The following is a 20,602-nucleotide window of genomic DNA, read 5'->3' as shown; positions in this document are numbered from 1 at the left end:
TTTAGATTAAAAGATATCACGATTTTCCGACGCCAGGACGTGATATCTTTCAAAATCGATAAAAAGCGAAATTACTCTGAAATGGTTGAGAATCGGACCATGGACAATATGAACTTTTTTGTTCATTTTAGGGTGAAGAATCTACTGGAGAAGTTTGTAGCACGAGTAGCAATTCACCCTGTATATATATATATATATAATTAATTAATATCAATGACTTATATAAAAAATATAATCTACAAAAATAACCGCCTGAGCTCCTACAACTTTCTTTTGAAATTTAACTTACAATAAAATTTAAATCAGGCACGGGGGCTTAAAAGTTAAAATTTAATCAATTAATTAAATTTTAGCACATTTAGCATTCGCCACCGCTTATATTGGGTCTCCATTTCAGTTTGGCCGGTATCGCTTAGTTTTTATGAGTCAAATGTTTGCTCAAATCATGACTTGCCGCTAGATGATGTTGGTTTATTCGAATGCCATATTTTCAAAGTCCCCCCACCCTGAACTACTCCCCAAGAACACACCGCTCTGAGAAAGCTGTTTGATACAGAATTGTACTAGGTTATGAGAACAAAACATGTATGCACATACATTTATCATACACGGCATCATTTTTGTGGTTAAACTGTTAAGCCAAAAAAAAACACAAACCATTTAAACATTGATATAAAGTAATTTTTTAATGTAAATATAAATAAATATTCATTTTTATTAAAAATGTCTGTTTTAAACATGATTTTATAGTATTGAACTAAAAATATTTTTTACCAAATCACCTTTAGTTAGTCAACTGATTTTCAGAGCACGGTATTATAATTGGTAACATGTTTTTTTTAATAAATAAACAAAATGCAATTACTGAAGAACAACAAAGTTAATATAATTGGGGTTTGAACAAATATAGAAACACGTAATTGCTGTGTTTTAAATGAAGGTTTTCACATTTTAACTTTTTATTTAAACTTTTTCCTTCCCCTGTTAAAATGTTTATTTGAAAAGAAAATTTAAAACCTGTTTAAAAAATCACTTTCATTGGTCAATTAAAGGTCTATTTTAAGAAAGATCAGAGAACCGGCGGGGTGAATATTTCATAGCATTGATTTCTTTTTAATTACACTCCCAAAATTAACTTTGATGGATTAGATTCTTACAAAAACAAATATAACGTTTATTCAAAATAGAAGCAAAAGCGTCTTTCGAATCTCTAGAAAGATGCGAGCAGTTGGTAACAATTGTCCTCCTTTTATCATATTATATATATATATATATATATATATATATATATAAGTATATAACTACATGCAGGCATTTAGTATACTATTATTTGCTATATACTAAACCTATGCATAAAACTACCTCAAATTACGATAAACTGCGATAGTTATATAGTATAGTCATATACAGGTTCTCCTTTTTAAATGGCCTGGCTGAATTTCTTTTGAACCAATGACTATCAAAAAAAAATTGTTTAATATTTTTCAGTCTAGTTTCAAATTTTACTTTTTTTGTAGAAAAATTATACAGCGCACCTCAATTGCCAATTGCCTTCATTAGAGAGAGAGAGAGAGAGAGAGAGAGAGAGAGAGAGAGAGAGAGAGAGAGAGAGANAGAGAGAGAGAAAGAGAGAGAGAGAGAGAGAGAGAGAGAGTGAGAGAGAGAGAGAGAGAGAGAAAGAGAGTATTTCAATATAATAGAAGTAAATCATTAAAGATATTTCGTTAGGATATTATTAACGTGTTATGTCATGATGAAAAAGAATAATTTAATGAAGCTTTTTTGCTAAAAATCTATTTTTACTTCGTTAATAAATAACTTAGCCAATAATTTTGTTCGAGTAATACGATTTTTCCAAGTCCTTAAATAATGCGCCCTCGGACAAAACTGGTTAAGTCAATGTTGACAAAATGGGATAAGTGTACATTCGGGTAATTGTCAAGCCTGACAGACTGTGTATAATTGATTTTATCGAGAAGGAAATATGCCTTTTTAGACATCTCGAAAAGTCACATCAACATTTCAATAATTCTGAATATTTGTAAAGTCCTAAAACGCATATACTGATATGGAATTTTTGTGTATTCGCCCATGTCCTAATATATATGAATATTTGTTTAGGTTCAAAGAGATATGTTTTTACCTACATGTATAAGCATTTTTTTCTTTGCTAACAAAGTGGTTTTTATTAGAACTTGACTTAGTCCATTCTATCCACCAACCAAATAGAAGTTATCCTTCAATTAATGAATAAGAGGGGGTACCATAATCAGCATGTGCCCTATGTATTAAAACCTAGCTAAGTTTCCCTGAATAATGTGATAAGTCCCAAATAACCATGAATGAAATGTGAGTACAATAAAAAAAATTACTAGGCAAAATTTTAATTATACCAATGGTTTAAACTTTAAAATTGTAATTCTGATAAGGTGTTTTTTTCTTATCCAGATTTCTGATGATGTATTACGTTGCTAAAATATTACACTTTTTTAAATTTATCCTTAAATCATATTAAAGTTTATTAATTAATAAACTGTTATTAAAATCAACTTGAGCATCTTTTCCGTCGTTTCTCGAACAAATGTTCGAATAATCTTAATTTTATTTTATGTCGTTTATAATATTAATTTAATATAAAAATTTTATTTAATAAAAACTTTAATAATATTTAATTAAATTATTTTATTATTGATCCCCGATAATATGCGGCCAGTATGGTAAAATGAAATTAAAGTTTTAATTAATAATAAATTTCGTTTAAAGAACAACTAAGTTCTCAAATTTATCTCTATTTAAACAAATTCTTTAATTGTAACTGCTCAAAAATGAATAGGGATATTGCCATAGCTTTGTATTTACTTTTCCTAGCTTTTTTATTTTTATTATAAATGGCATTAAACTCTATTAGAAATTATTGTTTTTTTACTGAAAGAAAATTTATTTAAAGGATTTTGAAAAATAACAAAATAAAAGGTTTTAATTCCATATCATTCGGACACAATATTTTTTTAAACAATTAATACCTGTATAATGTCCTATTTTAGCTAAAACCTTTGTGCACTCCATAGAGTTGCATTGCTGCCCTCAGTTGTTGCACGTCAATTGGCAGCTGGTGATCGAAAAGCCTTCTCTGCAACGCACCCCACATGTGCTCAGGTCTTGCATTGAGGCCTTCAAAAAACGGGGGAAGGGGCAGGTGGGAATTTCCCAGGTTTTCTAAACATTGACGAACAACTCTGCCTCCATGAGATCTGGCATTGTCATCCAGAAATCGAAAAACCCTGCCAACGAGATTTGAGGGATGAATTCCTCGATAATTTCTTAGACATAACGGACTGCGGGGTGGACCAATATACCGCATTCTCCAAACTGAACTGAAGGGAGCACGGGAGAATTTTAAGCATCCACCGTTCTCGGTAGACTCTTTGGTGCCTACTATCACTACAGAAACGCGACTCATCAATAAACATAACAGTATTCCAATTGGTGTTCTCTTCCGTTATTAATTAAAAATGAGAATTAACTTTTGTCCGTTTTCGGTTGTATATTGTATGTTCTATTTGGTTTTATCCTATTTACTAACAAAAATATAGGTTAATAGGTTAATTTAATTAAAATTCATAGAATAATAATAAATTACAAATATCCCTATCAGTTTTGAGCAGTTTATATTAGTGCATCATTAACAAAAATGCCACACGCTAAAATAATTAAAAGTATAGACCTTTAATTATCTTGGGACGAAGGATGAGGAAAGGATCTCTATTTTGAAAGACTTACATGTCGTGACGGTTTAGTATAGCAATAACGCCGTTTTTCCCCTCGCTTCCATTGGTATACTATTGTCACTGATGAATCGGAAAAGAAATATAGACGGTCTAAATTATATTGTAGAAATTGATTCGGCAAAAGAATTATTAAACAACCGGAACACATTGTTTGAAAATCCCATTTGGCTCTATTGACAAAATCAAATTTACTAATTATTCCTAATTGACAGGTATCGTAGAGTCGCCTGACAAATGTAGTTCAAAACAGATCTGACCGGTTTATAAATCAGGGTCGTTTGGGGATAACATTATTAACATGTCATATTAAATTTCCGTTTGGGGATAAGCGTTGTTAAACAATTAGTTACAGTTACACTACATGAGAATATGTGTTAATAGTCGACTAAATAGTTTTGAATAAATATGGGCCTGTTTTATGAGCAATATATTTATTTTATACGATAGCTTGCACTCAACCGGTCTTGACAATAAGTGACACACAAGTAATGTACTAGCCCACGCGATAACCGTAATTTATAATTTAAAATTGTTAATATTTTACGACAATGACGGTAATATTATGCCTTCGCACTATTTGTTCTAAACAATATATTTATGACATACAAAAACAAATGCCTTCTTAGAAAAGTTTTTGTAAGATAACTATCCAGACTTCGGGCTCAATAATCACACTTATAAATGATGAAATTTTTTTTAAATTCAAATTTTCATAATATTCAAGACTCTGGCAAGACGTTAAATTCATACTTGTTATAACGTGTTGTATTCTGCTTTAAAAAATTTCTTTTCCCAATACGCGATTATACAAATTAAAGTCATAATTCCGAAGTAGTGTTTTCTCATTTGAATACAGGATTAAAACCGCAGGGTAAAAAATTTCGCTATATCTTCTTGTTCATGTTTTAGCCTAATAATAATTAAACGAACGTTCATTGTTCTTGGGGTTTTTTCTCTCGTAGCAAGAGAATTAGTACAAACCAAACAAATAACAATATTTCATGGCAAGAAATCATTTAGAAAACACTCGTCCGTATAGAAGATTGTTATTATTTTCTTTATCAACACGCCAACCAATTAGTTGGTTTGACATTTTGAAATAAACCCTAGTAGAATAATATAAAGAGTTTAAACACTCGAGGGTTCTTGTAAAATCATAGTTGAAGCTTTACAAATACAAGTGGTAAAAAATAAGATTAAAATCAAGACAAGATGAAAACCATTTTCCTACATTCAGCTGTAATTTATCCTTATAAACAGCACAATATTTAAAACTTTTCTTTGTTCTAATCGATTTTCTATTTTTTTAATATAACTGTCATAGTTTGATGAAATTTCAAGTTTTATTAAAAGGCTTTTCTTGATAACCTTATTAGGTAAACAAGAAAAGAGAATATATTTATTGAAAAGTCATATTGGAAAAATGATTATTGTTTTTGTTGGCCTATTGGTCTTGCTGTTTTCTTACAGTTTATGTATTGAGAAAGTCTTTTTGAAAGGTTTTGGGTTTTTTCAGTATAACTATTAATAATCGTTACCTTGTGATCTTTCATTCTTATCTCCTGCCTCCGCGGTAAAGGCGATTCGTCATCGGCGTAAACGAGGTTTCTGACAGCGCCGCCAAATCTCGGCTCGAAGATGACACTTGGCAACGCGAGGAGAGTCAGCTTGGTGTTATACCACGACGGCATCCCACCGACGTAGACGTCTGAATTGGAAGCCAGCCTTCCGAAATAGAATTCCTTCCCACGGGAGACTTTAGTCTGCGACTCTCCGTCGACGGTGAGCGAGGTTTTTTCCCCGTTCCTCCTCACCTGGACTTTGTGCCAGTGACCGTCGTTCAGGTCCCGGCCGACGGTCAGGATCTGTGCTCCTCCGCCTAAGTTGTACCTCAGCCGGAGGGCACCTTCTACCAGTTTCAGCTCGAAAAAGTCGTACGTGCCGCCGTCGTCGGTGTAGAAGAGGAGCCCGTTGGCCTGCTCCGTCTTGAACTCCATCTCCAGGGAGCCGTTCAACGAGGGGTTCCATTTTCTGAATTGCGCGTAGGAAGTCTGAGAACCCTCGAGGACAAAAGCCCCGACCAATGGCAAAACAATCAGGAGGAGGAGAGCCATCTACTTCCTCCCTCCTTCACCTCATATGTACAACTGTCATGGCGCCATACTCATCGACTGAACCGTACCAACCCTCGGGCACACAATTTCCCATTTTCCCCGTCGAGAATCCCGCAGTTCACCCCCGCACCCATAGCAACCGGCCCAACGCCACCAACACCCTTTCATCACTTTTACATCTCTCAGCTAATCCATTGCTATTTACCAATTTCACAAAACTAATTTACTTTTCAATATAAACACTATTTTACTATTCATAAAGACAAGAATGAATATAATACACATAAAATCAAATTATTAACGACAAAGGAATGTTTTTATTTAAGTTTTTTCATCAATTTTGCCCTATTATTTGCCTCCATTCAAATTTCTACAATCTTAATTTTTTTTAAACAAAGTTTTTGTAAGGAAAGAAAATAATATTTAATAAATTTTAAAAATATTCTTTTACAAATAAATATATAAACTTAAATAGCCTTGATAACCGGCTGGCTGAGTTTAATTCCTTATTAATATATAAATAAAATACAGATTTACGGATGAGAAAAACATTGTCAAATAAAAAAGTATTTTTAGCTTAAATATTATATATAATAGAGAGAAAGAGAAATGAAGAAAGGATGGCACTCCGACCCGTATTTTGGGCCAAAGCTCTCGAATGTCCAGTTAAGACTAGTTGTTCTACATAATTGAATGATACCATTCCTTGGGTCCATATAAAGAGCGAGCAGGAATGCCCCCTGATATGAGAATTGTGGTGAAGTATTTCGGTGGGTTTTCGAAAAACAGGTCTTTTTATTGTATGTAATATTTAGGATATATGTCTTGTTTTGTTTCCCCGTGTATTGAGCGTGAATGCAATATCCAGTACTACACCAGCCTAACTAAATAAATAGTATGCAAATAGGAAAGAATATATATTTTAGATTAAGAGAGTTTAGATTCAAAGAATGATGTGAGTGTTTTTTTCTACACGAGTAATGCGATCACGATCAGGGATTTATCTTATCAAAAATCAAATAGGATCATGGCGAAGTATGTGAGTTTCAAGAAAATTATTTCATCCACTTAACGTTAAGACCAGAGAGTAGCGATTTGGGTCTTTCAATCAATGTGTTTAAGTAGGAGGAAAACCAATGCATCCAGAAACCCAGAGCAGAGCTTCTGTCGGACGAATAATCTAGTGTAATCTTCAAGAGTTCGGTTAAAATCACCGATAAAACGATCAGTGGGGTTTTAGCCAATTTTATAGCAGTATTCCAAAAACTTCCAAAATTAGGAGAGCTAGAAGTATTGAAGTGCTATTAAACATCCAGCCGTGTAACAGGAAATGATCGGTCTCTTTTTATTTTAAGAATGTGATACTTTCAGACTGAAAATCATTCGTTTCCAAAACCTAGACTGACAAGAAACTGGGTTTTTTCATGAACTATTAAAGTATTAATGATGACAGAAGAACCGACATCAAGAATCAAGAACAGTAGTTTATTTTACACATTCGCTGACATTTATCGGGTTCATCACCATAGACGTTACAAATCTATTCGTCTTCATTACTATTTTCAGGGCAGTTTTTTAAATATTATTGATTCTAAAAAAAACGAATACAGCAAAGATAGATATAAGCATAAAATAAGGGATAATATCATACGTTGAGTTCCAGATGTAGACTAATTTAAAACCGATAATTTTCTGAAACTTGACTGACAAGAAAATGGCTGGTTTAGAAAAATTCTATTCAAATCAAGTAACGAATTAATGAAATCCGTGCTTATTTGGAAAAGCTATATAGACGATATTCTATTTACAAGTTACAAAGAATTCCTTAAAATAATGAATTTTTATACCATATATAAACTTTACGTTCGACATAAATACTTTATTTTTTGTTTAAACATTTTACATTTAAAACTGTCCACAATAAATTACTTAATTGAAATAGGCATATTTAGAAAACCGACTTCAGACACAATTACACCAGCACAAAAGTTCCATTAACACCCGTTAATTATAAGAGACAATTACAAACAAAACTCTAGCTAAAAACAATGGATATCAAAAATTATTTATTGATAGGTTGTTAGTAAAAATATTAAAAAAACATATATTTGGGAAACTATCGGAAAAATTAGGTGAAATTTCACCTAATTGTGAAGGAAAAGGTATTAAAGTAGCTTTTAGAGGTGCGTGTTCACTTAGAAACATCCTATCAAAACCTAAAGACAAGGTTGACAACTGGTCAAAAAGCTGAGTTTACAAAGTTACTTGTAATGATTGCAATACCAAATATACAGGACAAAGCGGCAGGTAAATTAAAACGAGATTTAAAGTACCCTTGCCTAAATTAAACAAATTTTCTGAATTTAAAGACCATCTAAACGAAACAAAACACAAATTTCAATTCCAATTTAAATTGAACAAAGTTAGGGGGTTAGTACAGTTTGAACAAAGGAAGGGAATTAGATGGTTTAAAAATTTTGTAAAAAAAATGTAAAATCAAAAAAAGGTAAATGCTTAAATAACACAACAGATTCTCATTCACCCCTAATTTTAAACATGTACTTAAAAAATGTTTACATTATTTTACAGTATTTATTAGGATAAATATTTAGTTGTACTGTAATTCGCACGTTCAAAATTGAGCAGCATTAAAACCAACTTCTCCTTAGAACGTTTATAAACTATTAAAATATTAATTGACAGAAATGAAACTATATTGTGATATAAGAACATCTATCATCTCGGATAACCAGCTATTTTGGAACCCGTCGTGGCTAAAACTTAGACTGATAAAAAAAACTTTCATTTTTCCACTTCATCTATAAATTTAATCTTATTTTTTCACCATTTTTTAATTATCATTTTCCATGAATTTTAAAGCAACAAAAAAAACTTTTTTTACGTTTAATTCGACATATTATATAATTAGAAAAAACCTAACATTTTAATATAACTTATTGTAATGAAAGGACATTTATGCAAGCAATTTGGTAACTTGCTAATTTAAATTATCATTATATTATACTATCTTATTATTTATATTATCATTTATAGCCATTTTTAGAATTTTATATGTCAGTGCGAAACTCGTGATTTCGTTGTATTCGTCGTAACTTAATATGGCAATTCTGATTTAAAGAAAAGAGTTACCGTTTTAAAAAATGCAAATATGATAATACCATTAGTGATATTTGCCATAGGATAAATCATGACAAAGTAAGATTAGTAAAAATTACTGTCCCAAGTAAAGAAAATATGTTAAGCACGTAATGTTCGTTTAACTCACAACGAGAAAAAGTATTGTGTCTCAGAGCTGTACAGCTAGTGCAATTGGTGCTTATGGTTTACTTGACCTACTTAAAATTTCTGAATCTCAAGCTAAACCTCCAACCATTTATCGTGATCTAGAATTTCTGTTAAAACAAGGATTTATCTATTATGGACTGAAAGAAGTAAAATAAATTTGAGATAAAATGTTCTACCTATCGCGGAAGCAATAAGCTAGCTAATTCAGAACCAATTATGACCCAAACATAAACCGAAAATAGAACCTTTATATTTTATTTTTAACTTCGAAAATTGATCTTGATTTAACTTTTTCTACATTTTTAAATCAATTTAAACAATTATTGATTGAAATGAAGCGAAATAAAATTGAAATATAAGATCTCTACCGTATTGCGAAAGATATCTGCTAATTTCAGAACCACTTATGATGATTTCAAGTAATTTGAAACTATTATTGATTGAAAGAAGCAAAATAAATATAAGATATAAAATCTTCTACCGTACTACCAACGCAACCTACTACTTCAGATCTACTAGACTTTTCAAGAACATGTTTATTTGATGTTTCACCTTTAATATCTATCTCAATTTAACCAAATTCAATTTTTAAACTTTGTAACTTGATATCATCATCGTTCTGTACCTTCGTATATTTCCCATTTTTAAATTATTATTGAGTAAGATCTTTTAAATTAATTATTCCCTTGATAATTATGAATTGTGAACCATCTTAATGAGTGGTGAAATTTTGCTTTTTTTCAACTATTTGCAAAATATTGATAATTCTCCACTCAATACTGCTTAAATTAGACTTCTACTTTTAGCCCACATGAACGAACATTCATTTTTCAGTATTGACGTTTTTTAGATAGGAAAGATCAATTGAAGTTTTGCAATAAAATTTTGACAATGAGTACACCCGGCCATGATTTTAAGAATTTTATAAAGTTTCAAAACCGAACGTATGCAAAAAGTCTAAAGGCCCCTCTCAAAGAAATTTGTATCAGTTGTTTCTTAGAATCGTGATTTTGATGTTTTATGTTTGCAAAAGCTAGCAGATAAATCAGAAAACGAGGTAGAAAGCTCTCTTCCAAAATCCTATTCATTAAACAATAAAGTTAGGAATACGAATAACTTTGATTGGCCATGCGATTTCTATAGAATTTCTCGTTTTTTAGATCCTGATAACGGTAGAACGAACATATGGCGAAATAGACCAAAATCAAGAATTCAACAAAATTAAACGCTAAAATTACACAGTTGACTTCTTGAAGGTGCATAATAAAATTAAAATGGCCGATTTACGAAATTAAAAGTATAAAAAGTTGGGGAAAGAACGAAATAAAATACCTACTTCTACCCTGCCTTTCTGGCTGTTTAATACTTGGTTCGCGTGCCTCCACAAGTTCTTGAATTAATCTCTAACCACAATTCTCGCCTCTTCCTCCCCCGAATTCGTTCCTTATGTTAATTAACACTTTTGTTAACTTTAAGCCTTCTCGAATCGGAATTTTTAGGAATTTCCTAATTTGAAATATTTCCCAATTTCTTTTAAAAATAAAGATATGATTAATATGTACTGACAAATTTTGTTTATACATGTTTCTACAGAAATCATAAGGAAATCAGGTCCAATGGATTTCCGACGGTATATACTTCATCCAATACTACTCAGATTATAGTAGGATTGGAAGGGAATGGCGTTATTGACTTAGGCTGAAATATGTTTTTTTTTAATTTTTAAACAAAATAAAAATACAGAAAATGTTCCCTTTAGGAAATGGATCAGTAGCCGCCAAAGAGACTGAGAGTCAGTCTAACTCGAATTTTGTCGGTCACTCTGCTTGATTAAATATAAAAAAATCAAATAACTGTTAATTATAAACTACTGTTAACTATAAAAGAAACTAAAAAAGCTAGTTGTTTAGTTGTAGGTTAGCGTAAATCATTCTTTCAAAAAATATTGGGTGATTGATTATTCACATTATGACTATAATATATTTATGATAGTAAACTAAATGATATTTTTAAAAAATCCCCTCTATAAAATAAAGAAGCCGATAAACGGAAGGCATGAAGAATAAAGCGGAATTGAGACACAAGGGGAAGAAGTTTTGGAAAGGATCCAAATAAGGAAAATAAGAAGCACTTTGGATCGAATGCCGAAGGACTCAGCTCGGAAAAGCTACAATCTAACCTTTAGAAAACTTAGCGGCCCAAAGGGTGAAATCACTTATGAGTTTGCAATAAATGTTCTTCCCCCTTGGTGGAAAGGGAGTGAAAATAAAAAATAAAACTTTCCCCTACTAAAATTTTATTCGGGGGCAGAAATATTATCAATCCCTTGTGTAAGATACAGGCTTTCTTTGGGCTTATAAGACATAAATTCGTAAAATATATATGGCATACCATGTCAAAAATTTAACTAATATTAAAGCAATAGTTCGTTGTTTTTATTTCATTCTTGTAGATTTTTTACTAAGCTGACGTTCATCTTTATTCACTCGCTATTCAAAAATAACAAATAAGAAATACGATTGTGAGGCAAATTTTGAATTTTAGGAAGGGTTGATTTGTTTTCTAGGAAATAATTCAATACAGCTGTATGCTGCAGTGCTCAAGGAGCATTACTCCAATTTCTGGTAAGCACCTCAATTTTTAAAAAAATAACCAGTTCCGAGGATAATCTTTGTTTTCCTCTTCTTTTTATATTCTCTTCACCTATTGGAGAAGATCTTCTTTTACATTGTATGATTAGGATTTAGTAGGTTTATTAATGGAATTTTACATAATATTTTTATTACTGGCACTAATACATAATAGTAGTATTTTTTATTACTACTATTATGTATTACTATATTATGGATTGTAATAATTATCTGTTAATACAGTTTCCTTTAAAAACACCCTAATTCCCAGACACGCATTTATCTTTCGTTTTTTAGTAGTTATTTGATGCTTGATCATCATAAATTATCCAGCCTGGTTAGCTTGGCATACACCATGAAAAGCCAACCCCTTTAAAACGGGTTTTCATGTTCCAGAATAGTTATTAATTAAAAACACCTCTACATAATAATTTTCATGTATAAACATAAAACAAATTATTTTAAAGTTTACTCCAGGCTTGAACAACATTGCTCCTGAATAAAAATCTAATATACGATTCGTTTCCACTGGGCCAAAAGCCCGTAAACGTAACCATGAAGTCATTAGTTCCAGGCCTGGGATTCCTCCTCCTCCGTCCAAATCAGATTGTTGGGTACAAAGGGGGTCCCCTGCGGGGTAATAGAGGCTCTTTTGAGTGTATCACTTTCTGATATGGGATCGATATTATGTGAAAGACGTTCTCTCTAGTTCCACTTGAGCTTGCCGAGTGAAGTTTTTTCCTTGCTTCGCCCTGAGCCCCTGGTGATCCGCTTCCAAGCCCACTCTTAAGGATAAGAGCCCTTCCTTTTCAATATACGTTCCTTTCTTTTTCTTTTTTTGCTTTTTTAAAGGGTAGAAAAATTTTACCATAAAATAAAATACACGGGAGAGGCTAAAGCCTTAAGAAGACTATCTGCATTGGGAACAACGTTGTGTTTATAAAGTAAAGCTTAAATAATTGCACTGGGAAAATAGCCAAGCCTTATTAGAAACATAATTACTAAGGGCTTAGAAAATCTATTGAGTTCCTCCTATTAAAACTTATAAACTCAAAGTATGTAGAATAGTAAGCTGTTTATAAATGTTTCGTTTGCAATATTTGTTAGCTATTTAACAAGAAAAATTATCTAAAAATCAAAATAAAATCACAGACTTTGCACTATGACTACCAATCAAACAACAAAAACAAAACGGTCCGACTGGATTGTCATCTTTTAATTTATTAATTGTTACAACAGTTAAGTCGGCTTAACTATGGTGCTGTAAAGCAGACTTTTGTTTTTGAGAGGTAATTCAGAGCGTTCGTCCAGAAGTCGTGCAAGAGCAATGTATCGTGTCATAACTTCTTGACGTTTCAGTCAAATACACGTCCAGTGTTCATCGATGTACAGCACGTTGTCCGCAATTTGGAGGAGACTATTATTTAAGTAAACTCGTCAGACCTTCCGGGAGATTGAATTGAGAGTATGGAGCGTGAAGGCGATGTGGGTACATTTGTCTGTGTTAATTTTTTTCTTTTCACACCAAGACACTAGTAGCGTGTTGTTGAAGGTTTCGAGTGGTAATGACATGATCAGAGTTACTAGAAATGATCTGCAAATGTACGTGTGGGGTTTGAGAATGTAATGAAATATAGTGTGGTGACCAGAAACCTACCCTGAGGAACACCAGCTGGATAGAGCCTTCAATAAATCTGAAAAGCCGGTCAGTGAGATAACTGGAAATATGAGATGGTGGACAGACGGATGCCCTTGAGCATGAACAACAAGCTCCAGGTGCCAAGCTTGTTCCAAAGCTTTCTCTACGTCAAAAAAGGCCCCAGAACAGTACTGTCCCAACTCAAGAGAGGAGGAGATACTACAACACGTTGGCACTGTTGGGTAGATGACTGGTGTGAAAAGCAAATTAGTTGGTTGGTGGCATTATATTTAAAAAATTTAGGATTGAAAGAATCCGGTTTTTCATTATTGGCCGTTGTTTACAACTCGTAACTGCTTTTTTTATATCTATGTGTACGGAGTATTATTTGGCCTACTACACGTCGATGAATACCATTTTGTACGTTTTAGTTCATATATGTCACTTGGATTTTACTTTCTAACATTTGATTAAAGTTACGTTAAAAACTAAATACAGAATTTATTAATGTTTATGTAAGGTATTGGTTGAAATGAAAAAGTTAGTGTCACGAGAGGGATTAGAACCCACGACCTCTGGCTCAATACGCCGCTGTTCTAACCACTTGAGCCATCGTGATTTCGGTCTAATCCCGCTCGTGACACTGACTTTTTTATCTCAACAAATACATTACATAAAGATTAATTAATTGAAAGAAGTTATTTGGTCAATCGGACCACGAAATATAATGGATTAAATATAGAATGTTTTGTACATGATTACCCTACGGTTCAAGTTAATACTCTATTTTTTATCATTTATGTAATATTGAACAAAATTTTTTTTTGTTCAAAGTTCTCCAACGGCGAAATTTACATGATTGTATCTTTTGTTTATAATAGTTGACTTCAAACATACAGACAGTCTTGATAAAGGTCAAAGCCTAACCCTATTTCCCATGTTTACCGGAATCAGCACGAAAGGGTAAGAATTTCACCGCCCAACGTTAAACATTAGCTTCTCCACACGGCAAGTCTCGGGTATGGATGGTTAAGGTTCGACAAACACCAGCCAGACTACTAAATCGAGAACGTTTCTTTCCTCAAGGCATCTCGTTCTTAACATTCAGCCATTCCATACCTTTGTATAAATATTTGAAGACCGGAAACTTTTTACCTGCTAGAAAGGTTTACTTACACGGATGAAAGTAAATCTTTCGACTTAACATCTGAAGACATTATTATTTGAATATTTTTAATATTTAATGAACACATTAGCATATTCCTTTGAATGAGTTTTTTTAAGTTTACAAGAGATAATGCGTCTTTATTAATGTTGATAAAATAAAGAAATTGACCCTCTGGAGAGTAAAAATAAGATATTAGCGAGAATGGAGTGGGTTCAACCCTGCCTCGAGGAAAGCAGCCTTACTATTGCTTTATGCAGATTACTTTAATTTATTTTTATTCATTTGCTAATAGATGAGTTCCAATGTACTAGGAGGAAAACAGTGTTTATAGTAAGTTTGCTTTCTTTTACTAAGGTGTTGACATATGCAGTCAAGTTCAGGTATAAGTTCAGACATACCAAGATATTTTTCACATGAAACCCATAGGATGTTTACTCCAGTAAATGTGATTTGTTTGTCAAGAATGTTGCCGCCTGGTAAATTTCTGTGGGTTTTGTAGCGCTGTAGCACTTAATTTCCATCGTAGACAAATGAATATGATACTTTTTGGGCCAACTTAGTAACAATATATATATAACAATGTCGTCCGAGTAAAGAGCCGAATTAACAGTTAAGTTCGAGGAGGCAAGAAAGGGACCCCAGTATGGTATCCCAAGCTTCAAGTCCGAGTATGTATCAGGAGCTGGTATTTATGGAAATAAATCAAGTACTACAAGGCGGTGGCATATCGCCAAAGGCTTATGTGGTTTAGTACTTGGGTTAAAACATAAATACCAGCTCCTGATCCATACCCGGACTTGAAGCCTTGGATACCATAATTGAACACTGAACCAACGAAATTAAAAAGCTAGCTATCGTTATCATTAAAGGACCATCGGAAAAACTACCGGCAGAACTACTACTCTAAGACGTATTAGGACTAGATTAATACTTGGACTGCGAACTGGACACTGCAGACTCTGGAGGGATACGTTATAAACTAGGAGCAGCAGAAATAAGCCCGTGTAAATATTGCCAGGAAGAAAAAGAGACAACAGAGCATTGTTCTCTGTAGGTACGAAGGCTTTATTTAGGCTGAGACTCGCAGGAGAAGAAAATCCAATGACAAAGGATAAACACGGGAATCTTTGAAATATCTTGGGATCTGGCAAAAGCCTTAAGACACTGTTAATAACGAGCTCTAGACAACAATGGAAATTCACAATAGAACAATACTGGTGGCGGTGCGCAGGTCGTAACTAGGCCGACTCCATTTCTAGTTTAATCTAACCTATTTAGCGGAGAGAGGTCATTGAAATATGTTGAGAGTGTTGGCCCTGGAAAGACCCCTGAGATACCCCACCAACCATTAGGAGGAAGTAAATTGTTTTGATAGATAAGAAATGATAATATTGAACTAAAATTGGACATTATAATTCTATATTTAAGCGTTTAATCACGTCTGCTATTTTGTAACAATAGGACAAAATTATCTCTCCAATATTTTATTTAAATTTTTTAAAAATAAAAAGGCCCAGGCGTTATAAGTCATGCTGTTGATCAACGAAACTCACATTAATGTAAGAACGGTAGATTGTATCTCTTTAAATTTGAATACTGGGTCCATGCCACAGAAAGCAGACCAGTGGTGTCAACCGGCGGCTAAAACTTTATTTACTGTTACTGCAACTAGAGAAACTTTCTGTATGAAAGTTAATCTAAATCTTGAGTTGTTTTTTGTTGGTTTACAGTCCTCTCTGGTTTAAAAGAACACTGTAAGAACCAACGAGTACGTTAGAAACTCCAGTTTGCTTGAATACTTCAACATTCAGGATATCGGAAAGGATTTCATCAGTTTCTCTATCAAGATCGGGATATATAAGGGCTACATAATCGTTACAGACTATTACATTTTATAGTGCTGATAGCCTTTTTTTCCTCTGTGTCTGACGTATTCGGCACGATTTGTTACCAACACTAATTTCCGTTTATATGACAGCCGGCAATTAATGTGTGAACAACTGGAATCGTTCTTGTATTTCATTACAATTCTGCTTCAATTTACTACAAATAATATAAAATTTCAGAGCCCCTGGTAGCCACGAGGTGAGCCACGTATGTTGACAGGTACACTTATCTAATGTAATTATGTCTCAACATATAGTTGGTGTAACACAGTTGAATTTCAATCAAAAAACTAAACTATGACATAATCTTATGAGAGAAATTAAGTTAACGAAATGCATTCTAAGCTACTAAGACGTCAGACTAGTATTTGTCACGCTAGCGGTTGAGGGTTCGACTCCCCCTGCATAGCCCATCGCTTTTTTTAATTGAGAATAATATGAAAAAATATTGGAAAAGGTTTGACCACTCGTCCACAACTAGCCAACTAAAAAGACTTCACACAACACTATTATCATTATATGATCTTAGAGACTTGAACTGAATGCTAAGGTCAAGTGTTCTAACTTAAACCAAATGCAAACTCTCCAATCCCGAATATCTTCGTACTATCCTTGTCGCTCTCGTCTGCATACCCAGCCATACCATTCCAACCTACAAATTTCATTTGTCTCAGATTTAGCCGAATCCCGATACATCCGATTTTACAGCAAGCTACCCATATAACAAACTTATCATTAGAAACCTATAACACCCAACCCTCCCCGAAATCCTACCAGGCAATTAAGGCGCTGATCACCTGGGTACTCAATAAGCCAAACCCCTTTGATAGAACAAACTTAGCATATGTTGAATTGCTCGTGATGGTCATCGTTGGATGGCCTTCATTCACGCTTCTCACTCAATTTTGTTTTATTTTATTGTTTTTGTTTTCGTTGTTTTTTATAATGTATTTTCCTTTCTATAAATCATATTTCCTTGTTATTATTTTATTTTTCAGTTGCATCTAAAAATAAAGAAAACTTAATACTAAATATTTTCATAATTCCACGAACATTTTCATTCTTTCACATCATCCACCCATTATTTATTAGCAGCTGAAAGCTACTGATATATAGCCAAGTGAGTTGCAGAAAAATTAAAAATTTTAATAAGAAAAAAGTTTATTCTGAAAAGAAAGGGACTCGTTTTTATGTTAACGTCCGATGAAAAATTAAGTCCCCGTGCTTTTTAGAGTAATTTTATGAATATGCAACCGGTTGTATGAATAATTAAAGCATTAACCACTGTATGAAGGTCATAATTCAAGTGGATCCTCCTTGAATACAAAGTGATCCGGTTAAACGTTCAAAATTCAACGCCATCGATCTCCTCCCAGTTCGCGGAATGAACGTTCTACAAGTCGCCCTTTCTGTATTATTTGCAATTATTTCGCACGACGTAGTATACGCCTAATTCTTCGCGCTGTTCAATTGTCCAGCAATAAAATGGGGATCGGGTCATCCTAAATTATTCCCTGGCCTGGAATCAAACTCTAGTCCAGCGAGAATAAATTATCTTGTTAATAAATTTTGCTCGTACTGTTTGTATGCATAAAAAAATATTGGGTTCCTCCATTTTCATTTTATGTATTTCTATTAAATCTGTCTAATAAAGTAAACATTTGATGATTTGTAAATTACAGTACATTGTCCTTATCTATAATGCATAGTGAGGGGGTTATCGACAATACCTCATTTGGTCCTCGGTCCTTTTTCGCTCACTTAAGTTTTTGACATTTGCTTTTATCTTTAAAAACGTATAAAATAATGGAAATAATAGGATATAAATTTATTTATTTGGTTTTAAGGATTAAACTAGTCAAATTTGGTCCAAGTTATGGCACAATAGATATTTAGGCTTATCTTACCGAATCCCCTGCGTTCAGGATACCTCTCCTAAATCACACCTTTTGATTAGATCTAGGTGGACCCTAATTGGAAGTATTAAGTAGATTAGATTTTGGTTGTCTATAAATAAACCGAATGCCTCCTTCTAGCTGTGTAACTTCACTATCGAAGATAATACTTGTGGCCGATTCTTCTTCTTCACTGTCAAGACGTTACAGTTATACGCATATGTTTCTTTAGGTGACAGTCTGTAGAACTGACACCTACCCTTGGAGGATAAAGTGATTAATAGATCGCCTTTGGTCCGTCTACCAACACTGAGCCCACGAATTTATTTAACACAAAACTACACAACACTTCCTAGTTGGCTACTTAAAACTACATTATATAGAGATCATTTATCTCGTTATTTATATAACGCAAATTTTTGTTTAATTAAGTTGGATGTAGATATATTTTTTATTTCATTTTTGTATTTATTTAGTGAAAATTATATAATTATATTGGAAAATGAGCTTGATTCACTTAACACAAAGCCCAAACCTTTTTCATTTGTTCCTTACTTTTGGGCCAAAGTCTGTCGGTCTGTGGCCAAATATGTCCGACACATAGAGAAAGGTTGCTCGATGTTCCCCACCTAATTGTAGGGTGCAACTTCTTGGTTCTATACAGGGTGACTGATAAGTGTCGAAAATTTCAGGAGGTGTTTCTATTCATCATAAGCAGCACCAAACTTCCTATAAACCCCTGTCCAAATCTCAACGGTAAAGAAATAATTTCAGGTTTTGGGTTTTTTTAATTTTTCGACTTAGGTCCATTAAATTGCTTACAAACTTCAGAATTACTGTCTGTAGGAAAATCTGGTTTGTGCCATCTGAAAGAACGTTAAATTGTCTGTAAGAAAACGTATTTACATTGCAGAATTGATGAAAAAGTTCTGCACGAATAATTCAGAAAAAACAAAAATGTAGAAATTTGGAATTTCTTGAAAAGGTTGGATTGTGACTGTCAATAACTACTACCTGGAGCTTTGCAAATTCCCTCAAAAGTTCCCCATTCCATTAGCTTCCAGCGGTATACCCAACTGTTTAGATCGTGCTTCTGGAAGGCCCAAAAATTTTGCATTTTGTTCAAAAAACTGTATCGATGAAGGGAGGAGACACGTTTAATTTTCCAGAAAATCCGTCTGGCTCCTGAGTTTGGTGTCAGTTCTTTTTAGTTCGATTCAATCAGTTGGCTTTATGTTATCAGCTGACAACTTCCTCAGGTTGGTGATTTAAATTATGTCCTTGTTTCCTAATGCACATCTTGCTGATATGCATTTGATTTACGATTACTGCAACGGTAATCTGCTACCAAGCTCGTTTTTCACATTCAAGCAGATCGCATCTACCAACGACTTCATCAGAGGCTGAGGGAAACTGGTTCTTTCACTCGAAGAACGAGGGAAGATAATCAGCGAATTGATGTAGATAAAGAAATTTTGCATTCTGTTAATCTTGATCGCGAAACCAGTACACATTTGTTATGTATAGACCTTGGTGTTCACAATGGAGAGTTTGGGATACCCTCCGTCGGGAAGGATTGTACCAGCAGCGATTTGAGGTTTTCCTCTTCCTTGCTGGTGATCATTTCGTTCCAAACTTTGCACCCTTCCCCAGGGTATACCAAACAATCCATTGTGAAACGCCAAGGTCTATACATAACGGACGTGTACTGGTTTCGAAATCACGATAAACAGAATGCAAAATTTCAACATCTACATCAATTCGATGATTTGTCTTCCCTCAGCCTCTGATGAAGTCGTTGGAAGGTGCGATCTGCTGGAACGTCTCGACGTGGAAAAACGAACTTGGTATTCTCTCCCTACAGCAGTAGCATCACCGTTGCAGTAATCGTAAATCAAATGTAATATCAGCAAGATGTTCATTAGGAAACAAAGACATATTTTAAATCACCAACCTGAGTTTGTTGATAACGTAAAGCAAACTGATTGAATCGAACTATAAAGAACTGACACCACACTCAAGAGCCAGACGGATTTTCTGGAAACTTAAGCGTGCCCCCCCTTCGTCGACACAAGTTTTTTTAACAAAATGCAAAATTGTTGGGCCTTCCAGAAGCGCAATCCAAAAAGTTGGGTATACGGCACGAAGCTAATGGAATAGGGAACTTTTGAGGGAA

General features: G+C 33.6%; 1 protein-coding gene across 1 annotated transcript in view; it reads right to left on the bottom strand.

Moving 5' to 3' along the window:
* Positions 1–6,018, bottom strand: part of LOC112127858 (neurexin-3-like) — a 146,206-nt gene extending 140,188 nt beyond the window's left edge. Inside the window, exon 1 of the mRNA XM_024229326.1 lies at positions 5,327–6,018. Within this exon, the coding sequence (XP_024085094.1) occupies positions 5,327–5,902 (576 nt within the window). The 5' untranslated portion in view covers positions 5,903–6,018. The remainder of the gene's footprint in view (positions 1–5,326) is intronic.
* Between the last annotated feature and the right edge of the window lie 14,584 nt (positions 6,019–20,602).

Source organism: Cimex lectularius, unplaced genomic scaffold, assembly GCF_000648675.2.
Source record: "Cimex lectularius strain Harlan isolate CLEC.00 unplaced genomic scaffold, Clec_2.1 scaffold328, whole genome shotgun sequence".
NCBI lineage: Eukaryota > Metazoa > Arthropoda > Insecta > Hemiptera > Cimicidae > Cimex > Cimex lectularius.
The sequence above is the reverse complement of the archived record's forward strand: the minus strand, read 5'-3'. Positions and strand labels throughout refer to the sequence as shown.